The sequence below is a fragment of the Octodon degus genome, unplaced genomic scaffold, assembly GCF_000260255.1.
Source record: "Octodon degus isolate 3935 unplaced genomic scaffold, OctDeg1.0 scaffold00005, whole genome shotgun sequence".
Lineage (NCBI taxonomy): Eukaryota > Metazoa > Chordata > Mammalia > Rodentia > Octodontidae > Octodon > Octodon degus.
In genome coordinates, this window is record NW_004524581.1 from 21,653,441 (window position 1) to 21,673,037 (window position 19,597).

The 19,597-nt window shown below is 38.3% G+C and overlaps 1 protein-coding gene across 3 annotated transcripts in view; it reads left to right on the forward strand.

Moving 5' to 3' along the window:
* Supt3h (SPT3 homolog, SAGA and STAGA complex component) overlaps nt 1–19,597 on the forward strand; it is a 442,678-nt gene that overhangs the window by 348,339 nt on the left and 74,742 nt on the right. For all 3 annotated transcript variants that reach the window (XM_012515533.2, XM_023719414.1, XM_023719403.1), the window contains exon 11: nt 331–441. In XM_012515533.2, coding sequence (XP_012370987.2) covers nt 331–441 — 111 coding nt within the window. The remainder of the gene's footprint in view (nt 1–330; nt 442–19,597) is intronic.

Sequence of the window (19,597 nt, forward strand, 5' to 3'; positions counted from 1 at the left end):
TAATAATGAATGTTTAAATGTTTTGTTTTTTTTAAAAAAAACTTCCTGTGGTTCTTTCAACAAACTCCCATGACAGTTTTCATCTGCACACAAGTAGCGGTGTCCTTCTGTACCTTGACTTGCAGGCTTAGGTGAAATATTATAGACATAAAAATTACATTTGGTAAAGGTCTGCTCAGAAAGGGTCACATAACAGTCATCTCTGATTTGATGTGCATCTTGAGAGGAAAAAATGGCCTGTTTTATAAAGGTTTATTTTCATATTTCATACACTGTAGTTCTTTTGCGTGTTTTTGATTTAGCAACGGTTTATGTGTTTTTCTATCACAGAGCACCGCGGCCTGTGGTGCGGAGGCTCACAGTGATGCCATCCAGCCCTGCCACATCAGAGAGGCCATCCGACGCCATGGCCACAAGATTGGCCCCCTTTCTCCATTCACAGTACGTAATAACAGAGTTATAAAAAGTTATATTTATAATCTCAGAGAATTTTGATTTTCAAGTGGTTAAATGAAGAAGCAATGGAATTGTTGAAAGTAATTTGTGGTGACCATAATTTTGTTGTATAAAAGTGGCAGAATTCTCTTGGGAAATAAGTTAGTCTTTTTGTCTCTCTTTGGAAGGACACATTTTTTTCTACAAAATATTTTCTTTCAATTACATATTAAGTTGTGTGTTGGGGCTTATATTTTCTATTTTTCAAAGCTTAGGTTTATAAAACTTTTGTCAAATTATATGTATCCAAATATTGTTAGAAGCACTTTATATTTTTAAATTGGTTAGATTGGCATTACCACTTCTATCAGACATCCCTCTTTAAACACACTTTGAGTTGGAAGAAGAAATGATTTCTTTCCTTGCTTTGAACTGAGCTGAGCTACAGACAGGCTTTCACATCTTCGGATAGCTTGAAAGCTTATAATCATGGCTTTATTTTTTTAATGGAGAATTAAAGACTCGAGATTTCAGCAACAAAAAGAAAGTATGCCTGCAGGAGTGTGTTTTAATTAAGTGCATATCTTATATATCTTTTAAAAACATTGTATATATGTAATAGAAGTTGTTCCAAGAGCTCTGCTTCTAAGAAAATGGTTTAACATTCAGAAGTAAGATTTGATTTACATAATGGATGAACAGTAAAATTTACTGGGTATTCTGTTTTGTTTTGTTCTGTTCCAATACTAGAGATTGAATTAAGATATTCTGTACTAAGCTACATCTCCAGCCCACCCCCAACTCTTTTTAGAGACAGAATCTTGCTTGTCACTAAGTCGCCTGGGTTGGACTCAAACATGTTATCCTCCTGTGTAAGCTTCTCAAAAGTGCTAGGATTACAAGTGTGTGCCATCACACCTGGCTAAAATTTACTTGTTTTCATATGCTGCTGTCTGCAGAGTATATATGAATAACATTGTATAAAACATATAAACAGTAAATCCAACATATGTATTTATCTTTTATGTGTTCACAGAAGTCATGATTTTTTTTCTTTTTATTTTTATGCTGGTGTTTAAAGATGTTTCCCTTATTATTCTTTATTTTCTTTAGTTACTGTGATTTTTATGTCTTCTCAGTATCACAACAAGAATATGTTTTGTAAATGTCTCTATAAGCTCTTCAAAATGGAGATCAGTTTCACTTATATTTAGTACTTGAAATTTGTCTTGTGTCTCATAAGAATATGATTTTATTTTCTATCTTATTTTAATTTTTTGTTAGGGCCAGCCAAATAGCTCAGCATATTAAAGTGCCTGCAAGCAGGTGCAAGGGCTGGGGGTTCAATCCCCTGCTATGCTGGCCCTGCCCCCAGGGCGCACTGAGAGGGCAATTGAGACTGGGCGTGGTATCACGCTTCTGTAAGCCCAGCTCTTGGGAAGCTGTAAACACGTGGATCACTATGAGTCTAATTTAGTAGTGAGACCCTGAACACCCTGTAGAGCCTTCCCTAAAAATACAAAAAAAAAAAAAAAAAAAAAAAAATTGTTGAGGTGTCGGCTTAACACCTCATACATGCAAATAAGCATGTTCTCTTCCACAGAGCTATACCCTAAGCAGAACATGATTTTAATACAGCTCACTAAATTCTATGTCCTTTTATATGAATACTTCTAGTGTTACAGTTGAAAGAATAGAATGAAGATATCTTTGTTCTACTTTTTCTACATGATAGATGAAGTTATTATAAGTGATAAGCCAAAAGAAAGATGAGCTTTATAGAAATATATTTGGAAATAATTTTAATGCCACCTGATGTAGAACCACTTTACAGTGAATGAGTGGTGGGCAGTGTAAAGCTGTCACATCCCTACATTAAAGCCAAATAATGATCAGTGAATTGAGGCAATGGATTAGAGAGAGAAGAAAATAGATGATAATTTAGAAGTAGTTGATGGATAGCAAAGGGAAAATGGATTTTAAGGAATTAACCTAAATATTACCTGAAAGTAATGAACAAAATTTCATGCAAGTAAATATTCAGTATAGGGGAAGAAGCTCATAATGATGATGTCCTCTTCAAAAAAAAGGATGCGGTATTTTGTGTTGTTTTGTTCTTAAGTAGACTGGGCAGATCACTCAAGACCCATCTCAGTCAATGGTTCTGTGTGTGTGTGTGTGTGTGTGTGTGTGTGTGTACTTGTAGTCATGTTGTTACTTCTTTCACAATCTAAGACTGTAATGGATATAAAATACATACTTTAATCTAGGTCCAGTTACAGCTTAAGCTAATGCTTATCAAATACATATAACCATTGTATTTTTAAAAAGTAATGGAGGGCCAGGGAGATGGCTCAGTAGAATAAGCACTTCCCTGGCAAGCACAAGGACCTGAGTTCAATCCCTGGTTCCAAAAAAAAAAAAAAAAAAAAGTAATGGTACAGTTTAAAATGTTTAAATAGATCTGGAAAACTAATCCAGGACCTAAAATGTTTGCTTAGCGCTCTCCTAGCAGACAAGCAAATTAGCAGTAAATGGAAAGAAACCCTGCCCCAGAGGGGCACCAAGACTTGATCCCTGCTTAGACCTTTCCTAAAAAGCTATGCTCCTTTACCTAGCACTCTGAGATCACTGCTGTTCTTCACAGCTGCATAGAACCAGGAAGCTAGGATGTGGCATACGCCCCCAAGAATACTTGCCAGAGAGGCTGCTGTAGCATTTACCCCCGGATAACTTGCAGACTACAATCCTAGCCAATTTACCACAAAATACCTAATGCTTAGTGTTACATTTGCATTATTATAGTACATCGATAATCTTTAAAAACAAAAGACATCATTTTACTTAGAGTGGTAGTTTCATTTGTAAGTTTAGTAATTCTTGATCACTGAGAATTAAATGAACATTGGAAGTAAGCTGCCCCCTTCTCTCGCCCCCTCCCCCCAACAAGAAACAGGTTAAAAGCTCTCTGTGTATGTCAATGATAAGGCCACCCTGCCCTGGCTCCTACATTTTGCTAGGAGTCAGTGACGGTACAAACCTCTTGTTAGCAGATGCTGCTGTTCATTCCCCTCAGGTGCACGCTACATACCTGGGGTGGTGGTTAATGCTGTCACAGTAGAGGACACCTGGCTGCCTAGGCAGTAAGAGAGGAGACAAGCAGAGCTGTCTATAATAACCATAGATTTAGACCTAAATTTCCACACAGAAAGACTGAGCTAACATAACTTCCCATATAATGTTTTCTTTGTAAATTAAAATGTAATGAATAGATAATTTATGTTTGTGAAACACAGAAATTTTGTATTTGTACCATGTCATTCTGAATCTAGTATTTGTACATTTATTTAATATTTTTATAGCTGATACTAAAAATAGTAGAAGTTGTACGTATTAATGGGATACCACATGATATTGATACATCTATATATTACACAATGTTTAAACCAGGCTAAAAGTAATTTTCTTCTCATTCATCATTTCCTTGCAGTAAAAATTTTCAAGAACCTTTGTTACAGCTTCTCGAAACATAAACACGTAACTGTTATTTGTAATCACTACACCGTGTCTTAGCACAGAGCTTCTTGCTTTGTTTAATGCTACCTTCAGGCCATTAATCAGTCTTCCTCTTTCTTCCTGCTCTCCTGGCCTCTGTTCATCACCATTCTACTCTGAATTTCTAAGAGATTTATGGTTTTAGAATCCACATGTGAGTACAATCATGGAGTGCATGTGTTTCTGGGCTTTAATTATTTCACTTAATGAGCTCATGTCTACAAATGACAGGACTCTACTTTTTGTGGCTGAATACTATTCAACTATGTATTCTTGCCACATTTTCTTTATCCAGTCATCACTTGATGAGCACAGGTTGTTTGTGTTTCTTGACTATTGGAAATAGTGCTGCAATGAACAGCAGAGTATACATGTCTCTTTGACATCCCAGTCCCATTTCCTTTGGATATATACCCAGGAGTATACTGGTGTATTACTGAATCTGTCATGTGATAGTTTTAATTTTAGTTTTTTGAGGAACCTCTATACTATTTTCAATAATGACTATACTAATTTTTTGTATATTCAAACATACCTGATTTAAAATATCTGTAGCTTGGTGCTTATATATCTGGTTTCCCATATTTAAAATTGATTTGGGGCATTTAAATAACCAGTAGTTTACATGGAAACATAATTTTAATATAAACCAGACGCACTTAAAAATCTGCTTGTAGTGAGGCACCCTTCTATCTTCTGTTATGACCTCCAAAGTACAGCATGACCAACTTCAGGAATATTCATTATATAAAGCATTATGAGTTCTTCACTTTGGAAATATATGCAATGACAAAGGAAAGCAGTGATTAAAGCCATGCTCATGGGGAAGAGGAAGAGCAGTACAGCCAAGACTGTAGGACAGCACTGCAGGGGCAAGGAGCGAGGAAGGGATGGAGGGAAGGAGGGCAAGCCGGCCTCAAGCACAAGGGTGGCTGCGCGGCCTACAGTGACACATTATGAAAGCCTGGACATAAGAATTTAGTCAAATGGGTAATCATGTTCTTATTTGTTAGGATTGTTTTAGTTAGCATTTTAAATTATTATTGTATCTCAGGTCTTCCCAATTTCTATTGTGTATTTTTTACAAGAATTGGTAATGTTTTATATATAATACTTAGATATATGAAAGGGGGGACAGTAAAGAAGATATTTGCAACTCAAAAAACACTGTAGTGAAAGGTTTAGCTGTTTGAAGAGTAATTTCTTTTTACAGCTTCAAGATCTAAATGCTATTGGTAATCTTTTTTAAATATTCTTAGAATGTATTTGTGTATGCTTAGGTACAAAGAACATTTTAAAATTTTATGACGAGAGCATTTCTGTGAGAAAATGAAGGTACCCTGGGCACACCTTGGCTGGCCAGAAAGACTCTGGGAGACACGGCTCTAACTGGAGCTTGGCTGTGTATAAGCCGTGAGCACCCACTCTAGGACACAAGCCAGGCTCTCAGCAGGACATGCTGGAATGGCCTGATAAAAGCCAGGTGTGTAGTGTGCAGCGCTGGGGAGAGAGAACTGTGTTCACTAAGTAAGGTGACACAGTCTCATATGTTATACCTAAATCTGTTTTAGTTTGTCCTGCAGTCAGGTAGAAAAATATGTTAACCCCCTCAACCTGCATATTATCAGATAGCCTTCTCTTTTTTCTTTTTCTTTTTCTTGGGGGTGGGAGGGGGGTACCAGGGATTGAACTCAGGCCCTTGCACTTGTCAGGCAAGTGCTTATTCTACTGAGCCATCTCCCCAGCCCCTAGCTTTCTCTTAAACTAAAAGAGTGAAATAATAAAATTCTTCATTTAACTGTGGTTATTAATCTAAATATCTCCTGAAGCAAGTTGCTTCACTGTCCATTCAGCCATCTTAGATCTTGAGACACAACACTAGAATCCTAAAGCAGATTTTTGGAGACCAGTCAGTCTTGACTTCAGAAAGGCTTTGCAGTGTGGCCATGTGTCATTAGCCCTGCCCTGCTGCCAAGTCTTGTTTACTGCTTGTCTTCTCTGGTCATTTACTTTGGAGTGTAGGGATTAGGGAGTTCTAGAACATTCTCATGTCATTAGTTATTCAGAGATGTTCATAATAGGCTAATGGAGATCAAAAATATTAAATTCTCTCCCAGAATTCCTCACGTTTAACTTTTCGATGCAAAACTTGTATGGCAGCTTGCTTTCACTATTTTGATGTGGAATTTCACATTTATGAATAATACTAATGTCAGCACATTTTTACTAAAAGCATATATTTTACTAAAAGTAATTCAGTAAGTCTTCTGATGGTATTAAATATCATTCTAGATTACAGCCAAATATATTTATATTTTTGTAGCTATAATATATATATATATATATATATATGTGTGTGTGTGTGTGTGTGTGTGCTGCATATACCCATTAAAACTAAAACTGAGTGTTTTCCAACAAATTATGAAACTTATAATTTTAAAATAGGGCTGGGGGTCAATTTTGTTGCCGACTTTGTTAGATCAAATTACTGGAGGACAACCCGCTTGGGCCCCCCTCTTGTCCCTCTCTCAGACAAGAGCTTTCTTTCCCCCAATAAACATATTCTGCTCATAAAAAAAAAATACTTAAAAATTTCAGTTTCTGTAGATCAGAAACAGTTGAATATAGAAATTTTATATGGCCCAACTATACAGTGTTCAATGTCAGATTATTCAGAGCAAGACTGTGGAGAATGTGGGCACGGAGTAGAAACACTGGGGAGAAGACATCATTAGCATTGGAGATAAATGCTGGGTGTGATAATGACTTAACATTTCTGAAGTTTGTCACTATAGGTGTTTCTAGCCTCATAACTAAACTGTAGCTTAGAATTTATCATTTAAAATAGATATTTTCAATCAATAAATGATATCTTAAAAGAAAAAATAATAATAATGACAACATTATACTTTAATGGAACCTCTTTGCCTGCATTGTCATATTTGATCCCCACAACACACTGAGATTAATGTTACTGTCTGTGTTTTATAGATAAGAAAATTGAGATTTAGAGAAAAATTATGTAATAAGTTTAAGGTTACATAGTAACAGAATTTTTTTTCTAAAGTGGACATGAGGTAAAGACTTTGGCCTGGTACTGGTACTGGGGCCTGGTCCTGTGGCTTCAGGAAACTCTTAGTAATTCTACCCATTAAACTTTCTAATTGCAGACTGGCATGTATACTTCACTTTTTAAGTGGTCTCACTTTAAAACATGAGATAGCCTTTCTAAATTGCAGCTTGATGCAAAAATATAGCAAGTATTTAAGTTTTTTAAAAGATAAAAATTGGCACTAATAGTACTTGAAAAATACTCCTCTTCAGAAAAAGGAACCCTTCTCCCCAGTTGGTAGGAGTATAAACTGGTACGACCACTGTGGAAACCAGTGTGGAGATTCCAAAACTAGGATTACAGGTCCCATTCAACCCAGCTATTCCCCTTCTTGGTATTTTCCAGTAAAACTGAAAACATCATGCCATAACATTTTATGTGCACCCATGTTTATAGCAGCACAATTTGTCATAGTTAAATCTTGGAAACAACTCAAATGCCCATTAACTGAGGAATGAATGAAAACGATGTGGTATTTTTATATAACGGAGTATTACTGAGTTACAGAAAAGATAAACTTGAGACTTTTGTATAGGTAAATGGATGCAACTAGAGACCATATTCATATGTGAAATAAATCAGACCTGCCTATGTAAACATTGTATTGTCTCCCCAGTGTAAGAACCTGAAAGAGTGAACCCAGTCCTAGCCCAGGCCCGGTGAGTGTGTGGGAGAGCTTCTAGCTACCCTGCGCCAGCAGGACCTACTGGTCCCAGCCCAGGCGCAGTGTGGGTGAGATCCTCTTCCACCCCCTTGGGATGCCCCCCACCACTCCGCAGCACCTCCCCTACCCCACCTGCCCAGTAGGAATTTCTGACGTGTTCCGGGAACCCCCAGATCCAGTCCTAGCCCAGACCTGGTGAGTGTGTGGGAGAGCTTCCGGCTACCCTGTGCTGGCGTGACCTACTGGTCCCAGCCCAGGCACAGCGTGAGTGACACCCTCTTTCACCCTCTTGGGATGCCCCCCATCACTCTGTAGTACCCCCCACACCCTGCCCACAGAGTTGGAATTTCTGCCCCATTCCGGGAACCCCCAGATCCAGTCCTAGGCCAGGCCCGGTGAGTGTGTGAGAGAGCTGCCTCTCCCCCGTACTCCACCTTGTCCCCTCCAGACTCAGCTCAGGCCTGGCATATAGCCCAGGGGTGAAACCCTGCAGCTGCAATCCCTGCAGAGAGTGTAGGGGACAGAACCACCCAGCTAGTCCAGGAGCAGAACATGTTGCCAGAGGGGCACAACAGGTTCACCTCCAAGGGCAGAACCTAAAAGAGTAAATAAAATCTCAAAAGTACAGTAGATACTGTGAAAGGGAAAGAAACTGTTCAAAGGAAAGGAACAACTGGAATGAAGGAAAGGAGGAAAAAACAAAAGAAGGAAGAAAAATAAATACATATGTATATACATAGGATAGGATAGTTGTGCTACTGATTTCTATTGGTCTATTGAAAGCAGTTAACGCTTAATTTTTTTTCTCTCCTTTTTAATTTTTTAACCGGGGCCGTGGAGGTGACTCAGTGGAATAAGCACTTCGCTGGCAAGCACAAGGGTCTGAGTTCAATCCCCAGTTCCGCAAAAAAATAATAATAATAATTTTTTAGCCAATCTTGCATGCTTATATCTGGCAGTCTGAACAACTAATTTGAAAGCAACAATATGTAATATAACAGCTATTATTGAATTCCTGTCATTTTGCTTAATGAAATTCTGTATCATTTCTAATTTTTTTGCTATTTTTTATTCTCTTTAATAAATATAAAATCATTTAAAATAAAGCACATTTTTAAAAAATTTTTGAGGGCAAATATTCCCCTTCACATCACACATACTTGTCCCATGGACCATGACACTTTCTGAAGCACTTCTGGAAGTCTTCTTTGTGAGTGTCTGTTTTTGTCATGGCTGCCTTAATGTCCTGAATTGATTCAGAGCATGTATTTTCATGGTCATCTTGACTTTGGGAAAGAATCAGAGAACCCACAGTGCTGAATTCAGTGAATAAAGTGACTACATCTTGTTTTTAGGCCAAATAGCTATCCTGTGTCTTTTAATTACAGAATTGGGACTATTTACATTCAGAGTTACAGCTGAAAGATGTATACTAGCTCCTCTCATTCTGTTGTTTTTCTTATAATTGTTTGAATGAGCTGTGTTCTTTTCTTTTTTCTTACTCATTTCAAAGATCTGATGTTATACTGAGTTAAGTATGGTTGATTATTTCTTAGTTTCATTTCTTTGTCTCCTGTTCTAGTAATATTTATTGTCACATGCTGTCATAATGTAGGATTTCTTAAATATCTTCTGTAACGCTGGTTTAGTGGTCATGAACTTCTTTAGTTTATGTTTCCCTTGGAAGAATCAATTGTGAGTAATTGTACTGGCTCTACTAGTGTAGATGTCTTATTTTCTTTGGGGGCTTGAAATACACCAGTGCATGCCTTTCTGACTTTTAAACTTTCTACTGAGAAGTCTAATGTAATTCTCATCTGTGTGTCCTTAAGAGTGCCTGGGTACTTCTTTGTTGCAGCTTTCAATATTTAGTAGTTTGGGCAGTTCACAATATTATAGAGAGAGAATCTTTTCCCTTCATATCTGTTTGGGATTCTAAATTCCTCATGTACTTGGATGTTCATATCTTCCCCCAAGATTTGGGAGTTTCCCACTGTTACTTCACTGAATAGGTGTTCTGTGTCATTAGCCTATTTTTACACACTTCTGTGTAAACCAATTATGCATAGGTTTTGTCTCTTAATCATGTCCTCTAAGTCTCCTATGCTGTTCATAATTCTGTTTTTTCTTTTCATACTGCCTGAATGTAATTCATTGGTCTTATTTTCAAGTTCTGATATTCTTTCCTATGCTTGATTCAATTTAGTTCTGAGGTTTTCCACTGAGTTTTTGTTTGACTTCTGATTTTTTCATTTCCAAGATGTCTGTGTGCTTCTTTATCATGTCTCTTGTGCTCCTTCTTATACTGGTATTATCTTTCTCCCTCTCTTCACCTATTTATTTGTATCCTCTCTGTAGTCATCAATCATTTGTGAGATTGGTCTTGAATTATTAGGTATTTTATCCAGTTTGATGACTTCAGTTATTGAGTTATAGGCTTGCAAAAGTCATACGCCAGGGCCGGGGAGATGGCTCAGTAGAATAAGCTCTTCCCTGGCAAGCGCAAAGGCCTGAGTTCAATCCCTGGTTCCACCAAAAAAAAAAAAAAAAAAAAAAGTCATATGCCTTGTTTTTCCTACTTCTTTTCTCTGTTGACACTGCTTACCTGTTGGGGTAGGTATCTCTTCCACTGTTCATGAGGGTATTCTTATGCATCTTTGTACTGTGTTGTTGGAGTCTTTTTGGACTACTCAGTACTTTTCTTTGTTTCCTTTCTGCTTCTCTGTCATTCATTCATTTGTTCATTGATTCATTTATTTATTATAGTATTGGGAATTGAACCAAGAGCTTTGCCCATGCTAGGCAAGGACTCAGTCACTGAGCTACATCTCCAGCCTTTTTTATTTTGAGACAAAGTCTCGACTAAGTTGCTCAGGCTGGCCTTGAACCTGACTCATCCCCCTTAGCTTCCCAAGGAGCTGAGAGTATAGGGCTGTGCCACTTCAGCTGGCCCATCTCCTCTATCTTTTTGCCTGAGCTCTTCCATTCCTTTCTTCTAAACTTATTCTATGGGAGTAATGAAGGTACTAAAGTTTGAGTTGTGGACAGCACTTGCAGTGTGTCCCTGAGTGTCTATTTCCATTTTTATTTTAGTTATACAGCATAGTGAAGTTTCGTTTACAACAGTTTTGTAAGAATGTTCTAAGAGAGACTGAATGACAGTAGTCTTGATTCAAAAGAGAAATGGAATTTTTTTCTTTTTTTATCTCTCTATTAATTTTATTGAGAAAGAAGAGGCAATGAGACAGTTTCAAAACAGGTTAGTTGGAGAGTTACAATAATTAATACATTGCATATTGTTGCTTTTGTAATAGAGATTCATAGTACAAGATGCAGACATGATATTTTGTCTAAATACTAGTAGTTCAAAACTTTCTTTTCATTGAACTAAGAGAAAGTAGCTATATATCTATGCTATTTTGTATAGACAGATATATATATTTTTTTTAATTTTTAAAGAGTTTTCTTACTAACAGTACTTAAATTTCTAATTATGTGGATTTCTTATCCAATATAACTCTTCATAGTTTTCTGGAAAGTATTTCTGAATGAATCTGAACATACTTTAAGCTGCTCAAAGGTCACACACACACAAACACCCTCAGGTTTTTGGCAAACATTTGTGTAAATTTTCAGGATCAGATATAGTCTACTTTATTTGTTGAATCCATACATTGGAAATTTCATTACTATGCTATTTTTATGGTATTTTAAAAATAATCTTGTGATTCTGTGTTGCCAGATTAGGTTGATACAATTATGTTATGTTATCAATCTGTCTGGTTAACTTTTTTTAATCAGTGCAGAATGGGTATCTCTCTGTAACAGTTTCTTGGGACAGCCAGTGAGTTTGTTCATAACTAATTATACAGGTCCGTTTGGAAGAAGAATCTTGGTATTATTAAAAGATTGTATTTTCCTCTTTTGTGCTCAGTGATTCTTCAAGAATATTTTGCTTTTTCCTACCTTTACTTTTATATTCATGGTGAAAAAGTCAGATTTAGCACAGACCATAATCCTATGGTGGTATGATTACTTGCACAATTTAATGTCCAGTATGTGTGTTGCTTTAAGTATACATATTTTTCAAGAAAAAAGAAAAAATCCAAATTCCAAGATACAACTTCCTAATCGACATATGTAAGTAGCTCAGATATAAAACAGTAGAACCTTTGAGTAGCACAAAAATAATCCAGAATAAACATGTATGATGTCTCTAAAATTATGCCCAAGGATTTCTGTGTAGAAACATAATTTGGAAATGTGGAAAACAGTCGTCCACTAAGAGGAGTATGGTTGAAGCACCAGTAAAAGATGGTATCGCAAATCTTCTACATCTTTACTCCAAGTTTGTCTTTCTTCTGAAACTGGAAATCGTTCAAGAAATTAATGATTCTCTTATTTGTTGTAAAAGGCATATGGTATTTTCAGGAACAGAGGAAGAATTTAGACATGGGTAGAATGAGAAATGGATAATGGCCAGAGAAACTTGAGCAAAATATTCTGTAAGGGCTGAGTCATGAGGTTTAAGTGTGCTATCATTTCTGTGGTCTATATAGTCTTCTAGGGGAATGGAACTAGATGGAAACCTCTCTTGTGTGATCTCCAAAAGAAAATATCTTCCTTCAAAAGAAAAAACTACTAAGATTCTTCTAATCATAATTTGATGGAATCAGAAAAAGGATTAGTTAGAGCTGATTGACCTAAACTGAGCTATTTACATCTTTAAAAATTGTACTCTAAAAGTAACAAGTACCTTCCTTTAAATCTGTAAATAAAGGGCTGGCGAAATAGCTCAGTGAATTAAAGCGCCCTGCTTAGGCAGATTCAGGGGCTGGGAGTTCGATCCCCTGGCCTGCCGCATCCTGCCATGCAATGTGGTGGTGATTGAGACTGGGCATGGGGGCACGCGCCTGTAATCCCAGCACATAGGAGGCTATAAACGGGAGGATCACTACAAGTTCAGTCAATGCAGTGAGGCCCTATACACCCTGTCCTAAATAAATAAATAAATAAAGTAAATCTGTAAATAAAAAGGAAGATTGTAAGTGCTCAGTTGGACATACAAATCATGTATTAAATTGTTCATGTTGACCTAACAAAAATGCTATTCAAATTTCTTAATATTTTTACCTCAGGTGAATTTCAGAAAATTACAGATTTCTTTTATTGAAGTATAAGTCTTTCTTAGTGTGATCAGGCACATCTAACATTGAAAATCAAGTTTTGTCTAGGTGAAACATTTGTATGTTGTTTTATTGATGGTGTGGCAGAAATTCCCTCCAAATGCCTGTGAAAAGAACTTGCTAACCTGGAGGTGACTTACTTTTTGATGATTTCTTAAATAGTGTTATATACCTTAGTCAAAAAATATAGTAACTGAACTATCATTTAATTTACTGATATAGTTGCAAAGTTAATCCCACCATGTAACACTTACTCTTTTTGTATTCAACATATATTTAAGGTTGTACACAAAGTTGAAACAAGGTGCAGAAAAAACATTATGCCTGCTTTCCTGGTTAAGGTTTTAATTATGAATTGATTTAAACCAAATTCCCTAGGCTAGTTGTGCACAGATCAAATATTCACCCACACATGCCACCTCTGCATGACCCTGAGCTGTGAGGGGAGAAAATTCATAGCCCATGTGTCAGTCAGATGTGAGGTGCTGCCTAGGCACCTGGCGAAGCTCTCAGACCTGATTGCAGTGCACACGGAGTAGGTCTCCAGATCTGGAAATGTTTTTGCTTGATTAGTTGGCAGAGGTCAGGCAAACAGAGCTCAGCGCCAGGCTCTGAACTTGCCCAGGTGCATTCAAGGTGATAGCAGGCTGCTGTGCCGGTGGACTCTGGCAGCAGTGCTGGGCAGTGAGGCTAGTAGACTCTGACTGCAGAGATTCCCAGCCTGGCTTGCAGGTTTCTGTCAATTCCAATCCAAACACTTGTACGGGTTTTACAGTTTCCAGTAGAGAAGTTAGCACATTTTAGGCTCTGATTTTATTCTACATTCCTGGCCTAACCCAAACAACCATTCCCATATTCAGCACTAACAAGGTAAAAATCTAATAAGTAAGGAAAGAGCTAATAAATAAATAGCATTTAGGTGACAGCCCTCATTTAAGCAGGGCTGAGGGAAAGTGAAATTAGGGGAGAGGGAGAGGGAAAGAGGTCTGTCCTGAGCTCTACACTGCACTGAGCTTTTCGCTAAAGCCACTGTGGAACTGTTGCTTATATGAGTGAACTCACTTCAGATTAGTTTTTGATGCCACCAATATCTGTCATCCATAGAAGCAGGTTACTACACATACCCCTCCAGGCAAGACTATAATGGCATGAGTCAATCTGTCATCTACCACGGCTGAAAAAAACAGTTCACTGTATGTCTTCCAATAGAGTGAGAGCACTTTGCACATACAAGGATAGCAGTTGATTTCCAAGTATAAAGTCATTCATATGTCAGATCCACATTGACGCAGCTGAGCTGCACATACTCTAGAAGTGGAAGGGACAGCACCCTCTGTGGCCTGAGCTCTTATGGATCCTAGAGCTCTATTTACTAGTTTAATTAATTTTGCTAGATGTGAGGATGGGATGTGGCACATGGAAATGGGTAACCAGCCATTCATGACTGGTGCTGAGAGAAGGGTGGTCAGGACAGTTTGGAAGGGCATTAACATTCAAATTCATTATAAATTTGTAAGACAAAGTCAAGAGGGATGAATAACAATTTTGCAAAGATGATATAGGCAGGAGGAAGAGCAGAAACAAGCTGAAATAGTGAAAGAGGTGTCTGAAAGTAACAGGGGTGCCCAGGCAGAGGAGAGGTGAAGCCTCTGGGACAGGGGAAGGGACTTCCATCCTATACCAGTTTAACTGGACTCCAAATGGAGGCCACAGTTAGCAAACTGTCCTACTACCCTTTGATGGACTGTTAATTATCCTTCAGTTACTCTGCAAATAATACTTTCTCTAAATAATAATTTTTTTTCTCAATACAGAAGGTTGAACCCAGTGCCTTCACACTGAGCCACATCTCTACCTTTTTTTTTTTTTTTTTTTTAATGTATTTGGTACAAGGTCTCACTATGTAACTCAGACTGGTAGTGATGCTCCTGTTTTCAGTCTCTCCAGAACAGGGATTACAGGTATGCCACCACGCCCAGACTCACCAGACTCGGAAGCTGGCTCAGTGTGCCCGGGGACAAGGCTGGCAAGGCATCTATACCCTTTTAAAAAATTATAAAATAATTTGGAGACATGCTTTCACTAAGTTGCTGAGGCTGAGCTAGAACTTGATGTCACCGTGCATTAGCCCCCCCAGAGGGCTAGGTTACAGGCCTGTGCCACCATTGTGTGGCTTACAGATATGTTTTTGTCCCTAAGGTGTATATTAGATGACTCAGGTTTTATTTGGCAAGTTGATTTTAAACAATTGATGTGGATGTCAAAGCTAATATTTAATATTTTTTTGTTTATTTGAGCAGGGGCTGAACATGAATGGCTTTATATTAGAGAAAATAACTAAAATAAGACTTTAGAGAAGAGCTTGTCCTGGATGACGTAGCAGGCTCTACTGCAACAAGAGGCCAGAGAGGCTCTTCTTAGGTATTGGCAAGGAAACCAGAGAGTAGAGTAGTTGGGACCAGATTCTCCCTGAGAGAAGAGCACAAATTGATGCATTTATTATTTGGGCCATCAGGTAGAACAGGCAAGGAAAATGGTCTGAAGTCCAAACTCAGAGCACAGGTACTTTTGAAGAATTCACTCAATTTAGAGACTCAAGAAAGAAGCTCATCTCCTGGAGGTTCCTGGCTGGTGGGTTTCCATACATAGATAACCCAAGCTTTAAAAATCAAGAAGACAGGGCCAGCCAAATAGCTCAGCACATTAGAGCACCTGTTTAGGCAGACACAGCAGCCGAGGTTTGATCCCCAGCTTGCCATGTCGGCCCTGCCCCCAGCGAGTGCTGAGAGGGTGTTTGAGACTGGGCGTGGTAGTGCATGCCTATAATCCCAGCTCTTGGGAGGCTGAACATAGGTAGAGATCACTATGAGTCTGATTTATGTAGTGAGACCCTGTAGATCCTTACTAAAATACAAAAAAAAAAAAAAAAACATCAAGAAGACATGCTAGCTTTTTCTGGGAGTAGCCCCACTTATGTCACCATGCTGTTTTGATGAACAAGTTGACTTTGTAAGCCAGTAATGAATTCGGTTATGCATTCCTGAAAGATGACTGCAATCTAACTAGATTTTGAAATATTTTTCATCATTAAAGCCATGCCTGCAATAGCTTTGTGCCAACGTAAGTTCCAAAGCATCACTTTCCTAAATTGATTAGCAACTTTTGCCTTTGTGTGAACCCATTATGCCACTGTCCTTCTGTCACTGCTCCCAAAAAGAACCTATAAAGAAAGCAGTGACCACAACACTGACTTTTACTATACATTTCTTAGGGCTGAGAGAATGACGTGTTCAGAAACCCACTTCATCAATCCTAGCAGTTCTCCTAAGTAGATTCACCATGTAGTCCGTCATTGCATAGTCAGTCCCCTCAGCAAGTACTTCAGTCTGTAAGAACCTTGCTCTCAGTCATAGACTTCTTGCCCTTCTCTGCTGAGTCCTTCCTTCAGATTTATGAAAGAAAACATTTCTTTCTGTGAAAGGTTTTTGTATGCCGCATCTGGAAGTGTTTATTTCAGTGGCATGTAAGCTATCTGTGGATTTAGTTAGCACCAGACCCCCTTTTGTGTACTTCTGCCTTAAAAATTTTATAAATGATCTTATTGAATTTGTGCCAGTGTGCACATGGTTTGGCTGATTGCTGCATATATCCTTTACCTGCCAGTCACCTTTGATTTATGTTCCTTCTGCTGAGCTTTTGCCTTCCAAACTGGTGCCACTGAACTGTCCTCTAAATCATCGTATTCGTTAAATTACTCCAAGATGAGTTGCTATGTTTTTGGTTGCCTACAGACAGAAGAATTTATATTTTTCTGCCTTTACCCATTCCCAGTAAAGCCACTTACAGAGGAGGATTGGACAAGTTATGTCATCGATCGCTCTATTCCAAATGAATACCATCTGAAACTCTGTGCCAAGTCAGAGCTGAAGTGATAAAGAAGTGTTCTTCTGTTGTGAGCCTTTCTTTTACAAATAGGTCTGTGCCTTGGACTGAATTGGATGGGGTGATTTTTCAGTTCTCAGAAAGGGGTAAATAAAATCAAATAAAAATAAGTAAACTGTTAGAAAGGTGGAGATTTTGTAAGCTTTACTAGCTTGTGAGTTTTATGGTGTTTCCTGGAGAGAAGCAGGTGGTTTGACAGTTACCTAAAATGATAGCTCTTTCTGGTAGTGGTTTTAGGGTGTCCCATATTTCTAAAAAGATCCTAAAGAGCTAATTCATAAGAGTTTCTGACAACGTGCTACATCATTGGTCATGGAATGTGCCATTTAACCTGAAGGCACAGATCAGCAGCTATACCAACAAGAGACCCCAAGAGTTGTGAGTTGACCTATAGTGACTGTGCCAATGAACGAGGACACTAGTTGTATTGACAGAACAGGACATTCTTGTGTAATTTTTAAGTAGGTCTTAGATATTCAGATGTCACACATTTTTTGCAGAGATCTGCTCTCTTTGTTCCATATGATGGTAGAGGACCATGATTTTAAATGTTCATGATTATACTTGAAATGTTTTGGAAGCCTTTAAAATGCGTGGACTACACAGATCTCAGCATCATAGTTCGTAAACTAGCAATGGAGAGAACCTCTGGGTTGCTTGGCTTTGGTCCCACCAAGCCTGGAGGTATTTATTCCAGTGGACTCCAGAGACTTCATTTATAGTCCTGAAAATTTATGTGGCGCTCCCTGTGCTCTGCCCAGCTGAAGCTGTCTCAGGAGTCTGTCAGTCATAGCTGCGTGTTTAATCACGGAGCTGACGAGCCTTCCAGAGGGTAGCACTTGGAGGGCTGCTATTAGGGAATCACCACCAGAGAATGAAGCACTGAGTTTCTATTAAGATGTCACTTTTTTTTAACAACGTATCTTTAACATAGATATAATTTACATATGTATATATATGTGTGTGTGCTTGTATGTATAGTGTCCTGTAATAAGAGACTATAAATAATCCAAAACTTTCATTAATACAGTATTGTGTAAATCATTTTTTGCCATTCTGCCATATGATGGATTTTCAAGGTCTCTTGAATCAACTTGCCTTAAACTTGGTTATAACATTTCTAAAAAAATTAGTAATTTTTAGTAAATGTTAGTAATGTTTTAAAGCTTCCATCACAGTCTCCAACATGTAGAATATATTAAAAACCCAAAAGCTAGCAGTGTTTTCAGTTTTTTGTTGTTGTTGTTAGCATTTTAAAAAAGTCATTATCCTAGTAAAATTCAGAAGTATAGGTTACACTGGCAGTGTGCCAGCAGTGCTGTCTAAGACTTACAAAGGGAGGCCAGCCTACCTGAAAGTGTGAGGTGGAGGAGCCAGGACTGCTGACTGGCTTTCTTTATGGACTTCAGAATGTTCTCTAATGTTTCTGTGTCCATTTTCTTCATGCCAGGAGTCTCTGAGGACCTGGAGATCCGTGCACACTGGAATTCTTTCCTGTCTTCCTGAGAACCAGGCTACTTCTTGTAGCAGTAGCATTACTGAGCACATTGGGCAGGGAGGCTTAGGGGGGCAGACCAGTTATGGTACAAAGATGAAAAGCTACAGAACTTGTGGGTTCCAAAAGCTTTTCCAGGAATGAGTGTTTAGAGAAGTTTGAAGTTTTAGATTGGAAAGAATGAAAGATGTCATGCATTTGGAACTGGCTTTAATTCTGAATTGCCAACTTCAGGGTCAGGGAAGACTCCTTACCTGGAAATAGTTGCTACTCCTGCTTTTACTGATTTCTGAATTTCTGCTAGTACAGAATTGTCCTCTTTTAAAATAATTTTTGTATACCAGTGAAAACTTAATGTTTCAAACATCTAGGTAAGTAAATCTAAAAAATTATTTGGTAATAGTGATACAGGGAAGTAAAACTCCCGACCTGATCTGAATGAGTTTGTGTTCTCTAAAACCAAAGAATGAATTTTAGGAACAAACAGAGGTTGAGAGTCAAATATTTGATTGGGAAAGAAAGCTTCTGTCTCAGAGAGGACAGAAGGGGGGCCCGAGTGGGTTGCCCAGAAAGCTATCTCTTTCAGTTTATTTTTATAGAGCAAAACCATGCGGGGCTAAGGTAGAGAGGAAGAGGTCTTGCTTAGGTGGATGTGGGGTGGGACAAAACTGTCGTCAACCAATGACATTGCAAGCACCATTGCTCAGGTAAAGTTGATTACGCCCAGGGCCAAATGGGGAAGTGAGTCACAGAGTAAGCAGGCATGCATAGGAGACAGGGTCTCTTCCCTTTGGGGGTTGGGCTGGTGACTCACTTGGGCCTTTCCAGGTGATCAATACCTATTTAGAATATCAATCCCAGGTGCTACTCTTTTAGCATTTGTTTAGCCTTTAGGTCTTTTAGGTGTGGTTCACTGCAGGTGCATCCATCCCTCCCACAGTTGCAAGGTAGCTTGTCTTTTGTGGTGTCTCCTTCAAGGGCCTGGCCCTGTCTGACTGCATATAATATTTCTAATTTGGCTACCTATAATAATAGTACTTCAAACTGATGACTGATATGACCATTTGGTCATTCTCTTAATCTGTTTCAGTAGGAACTTATTTAAGTTATTCAAGGCAGAGGACAGTTTCCCAAAATCTGTTTTTCCAAGTGTCTCCTAAGGATTTAATTGTGAGATCTTTGTTGCCAAGCTCTTGCAACATCTGACA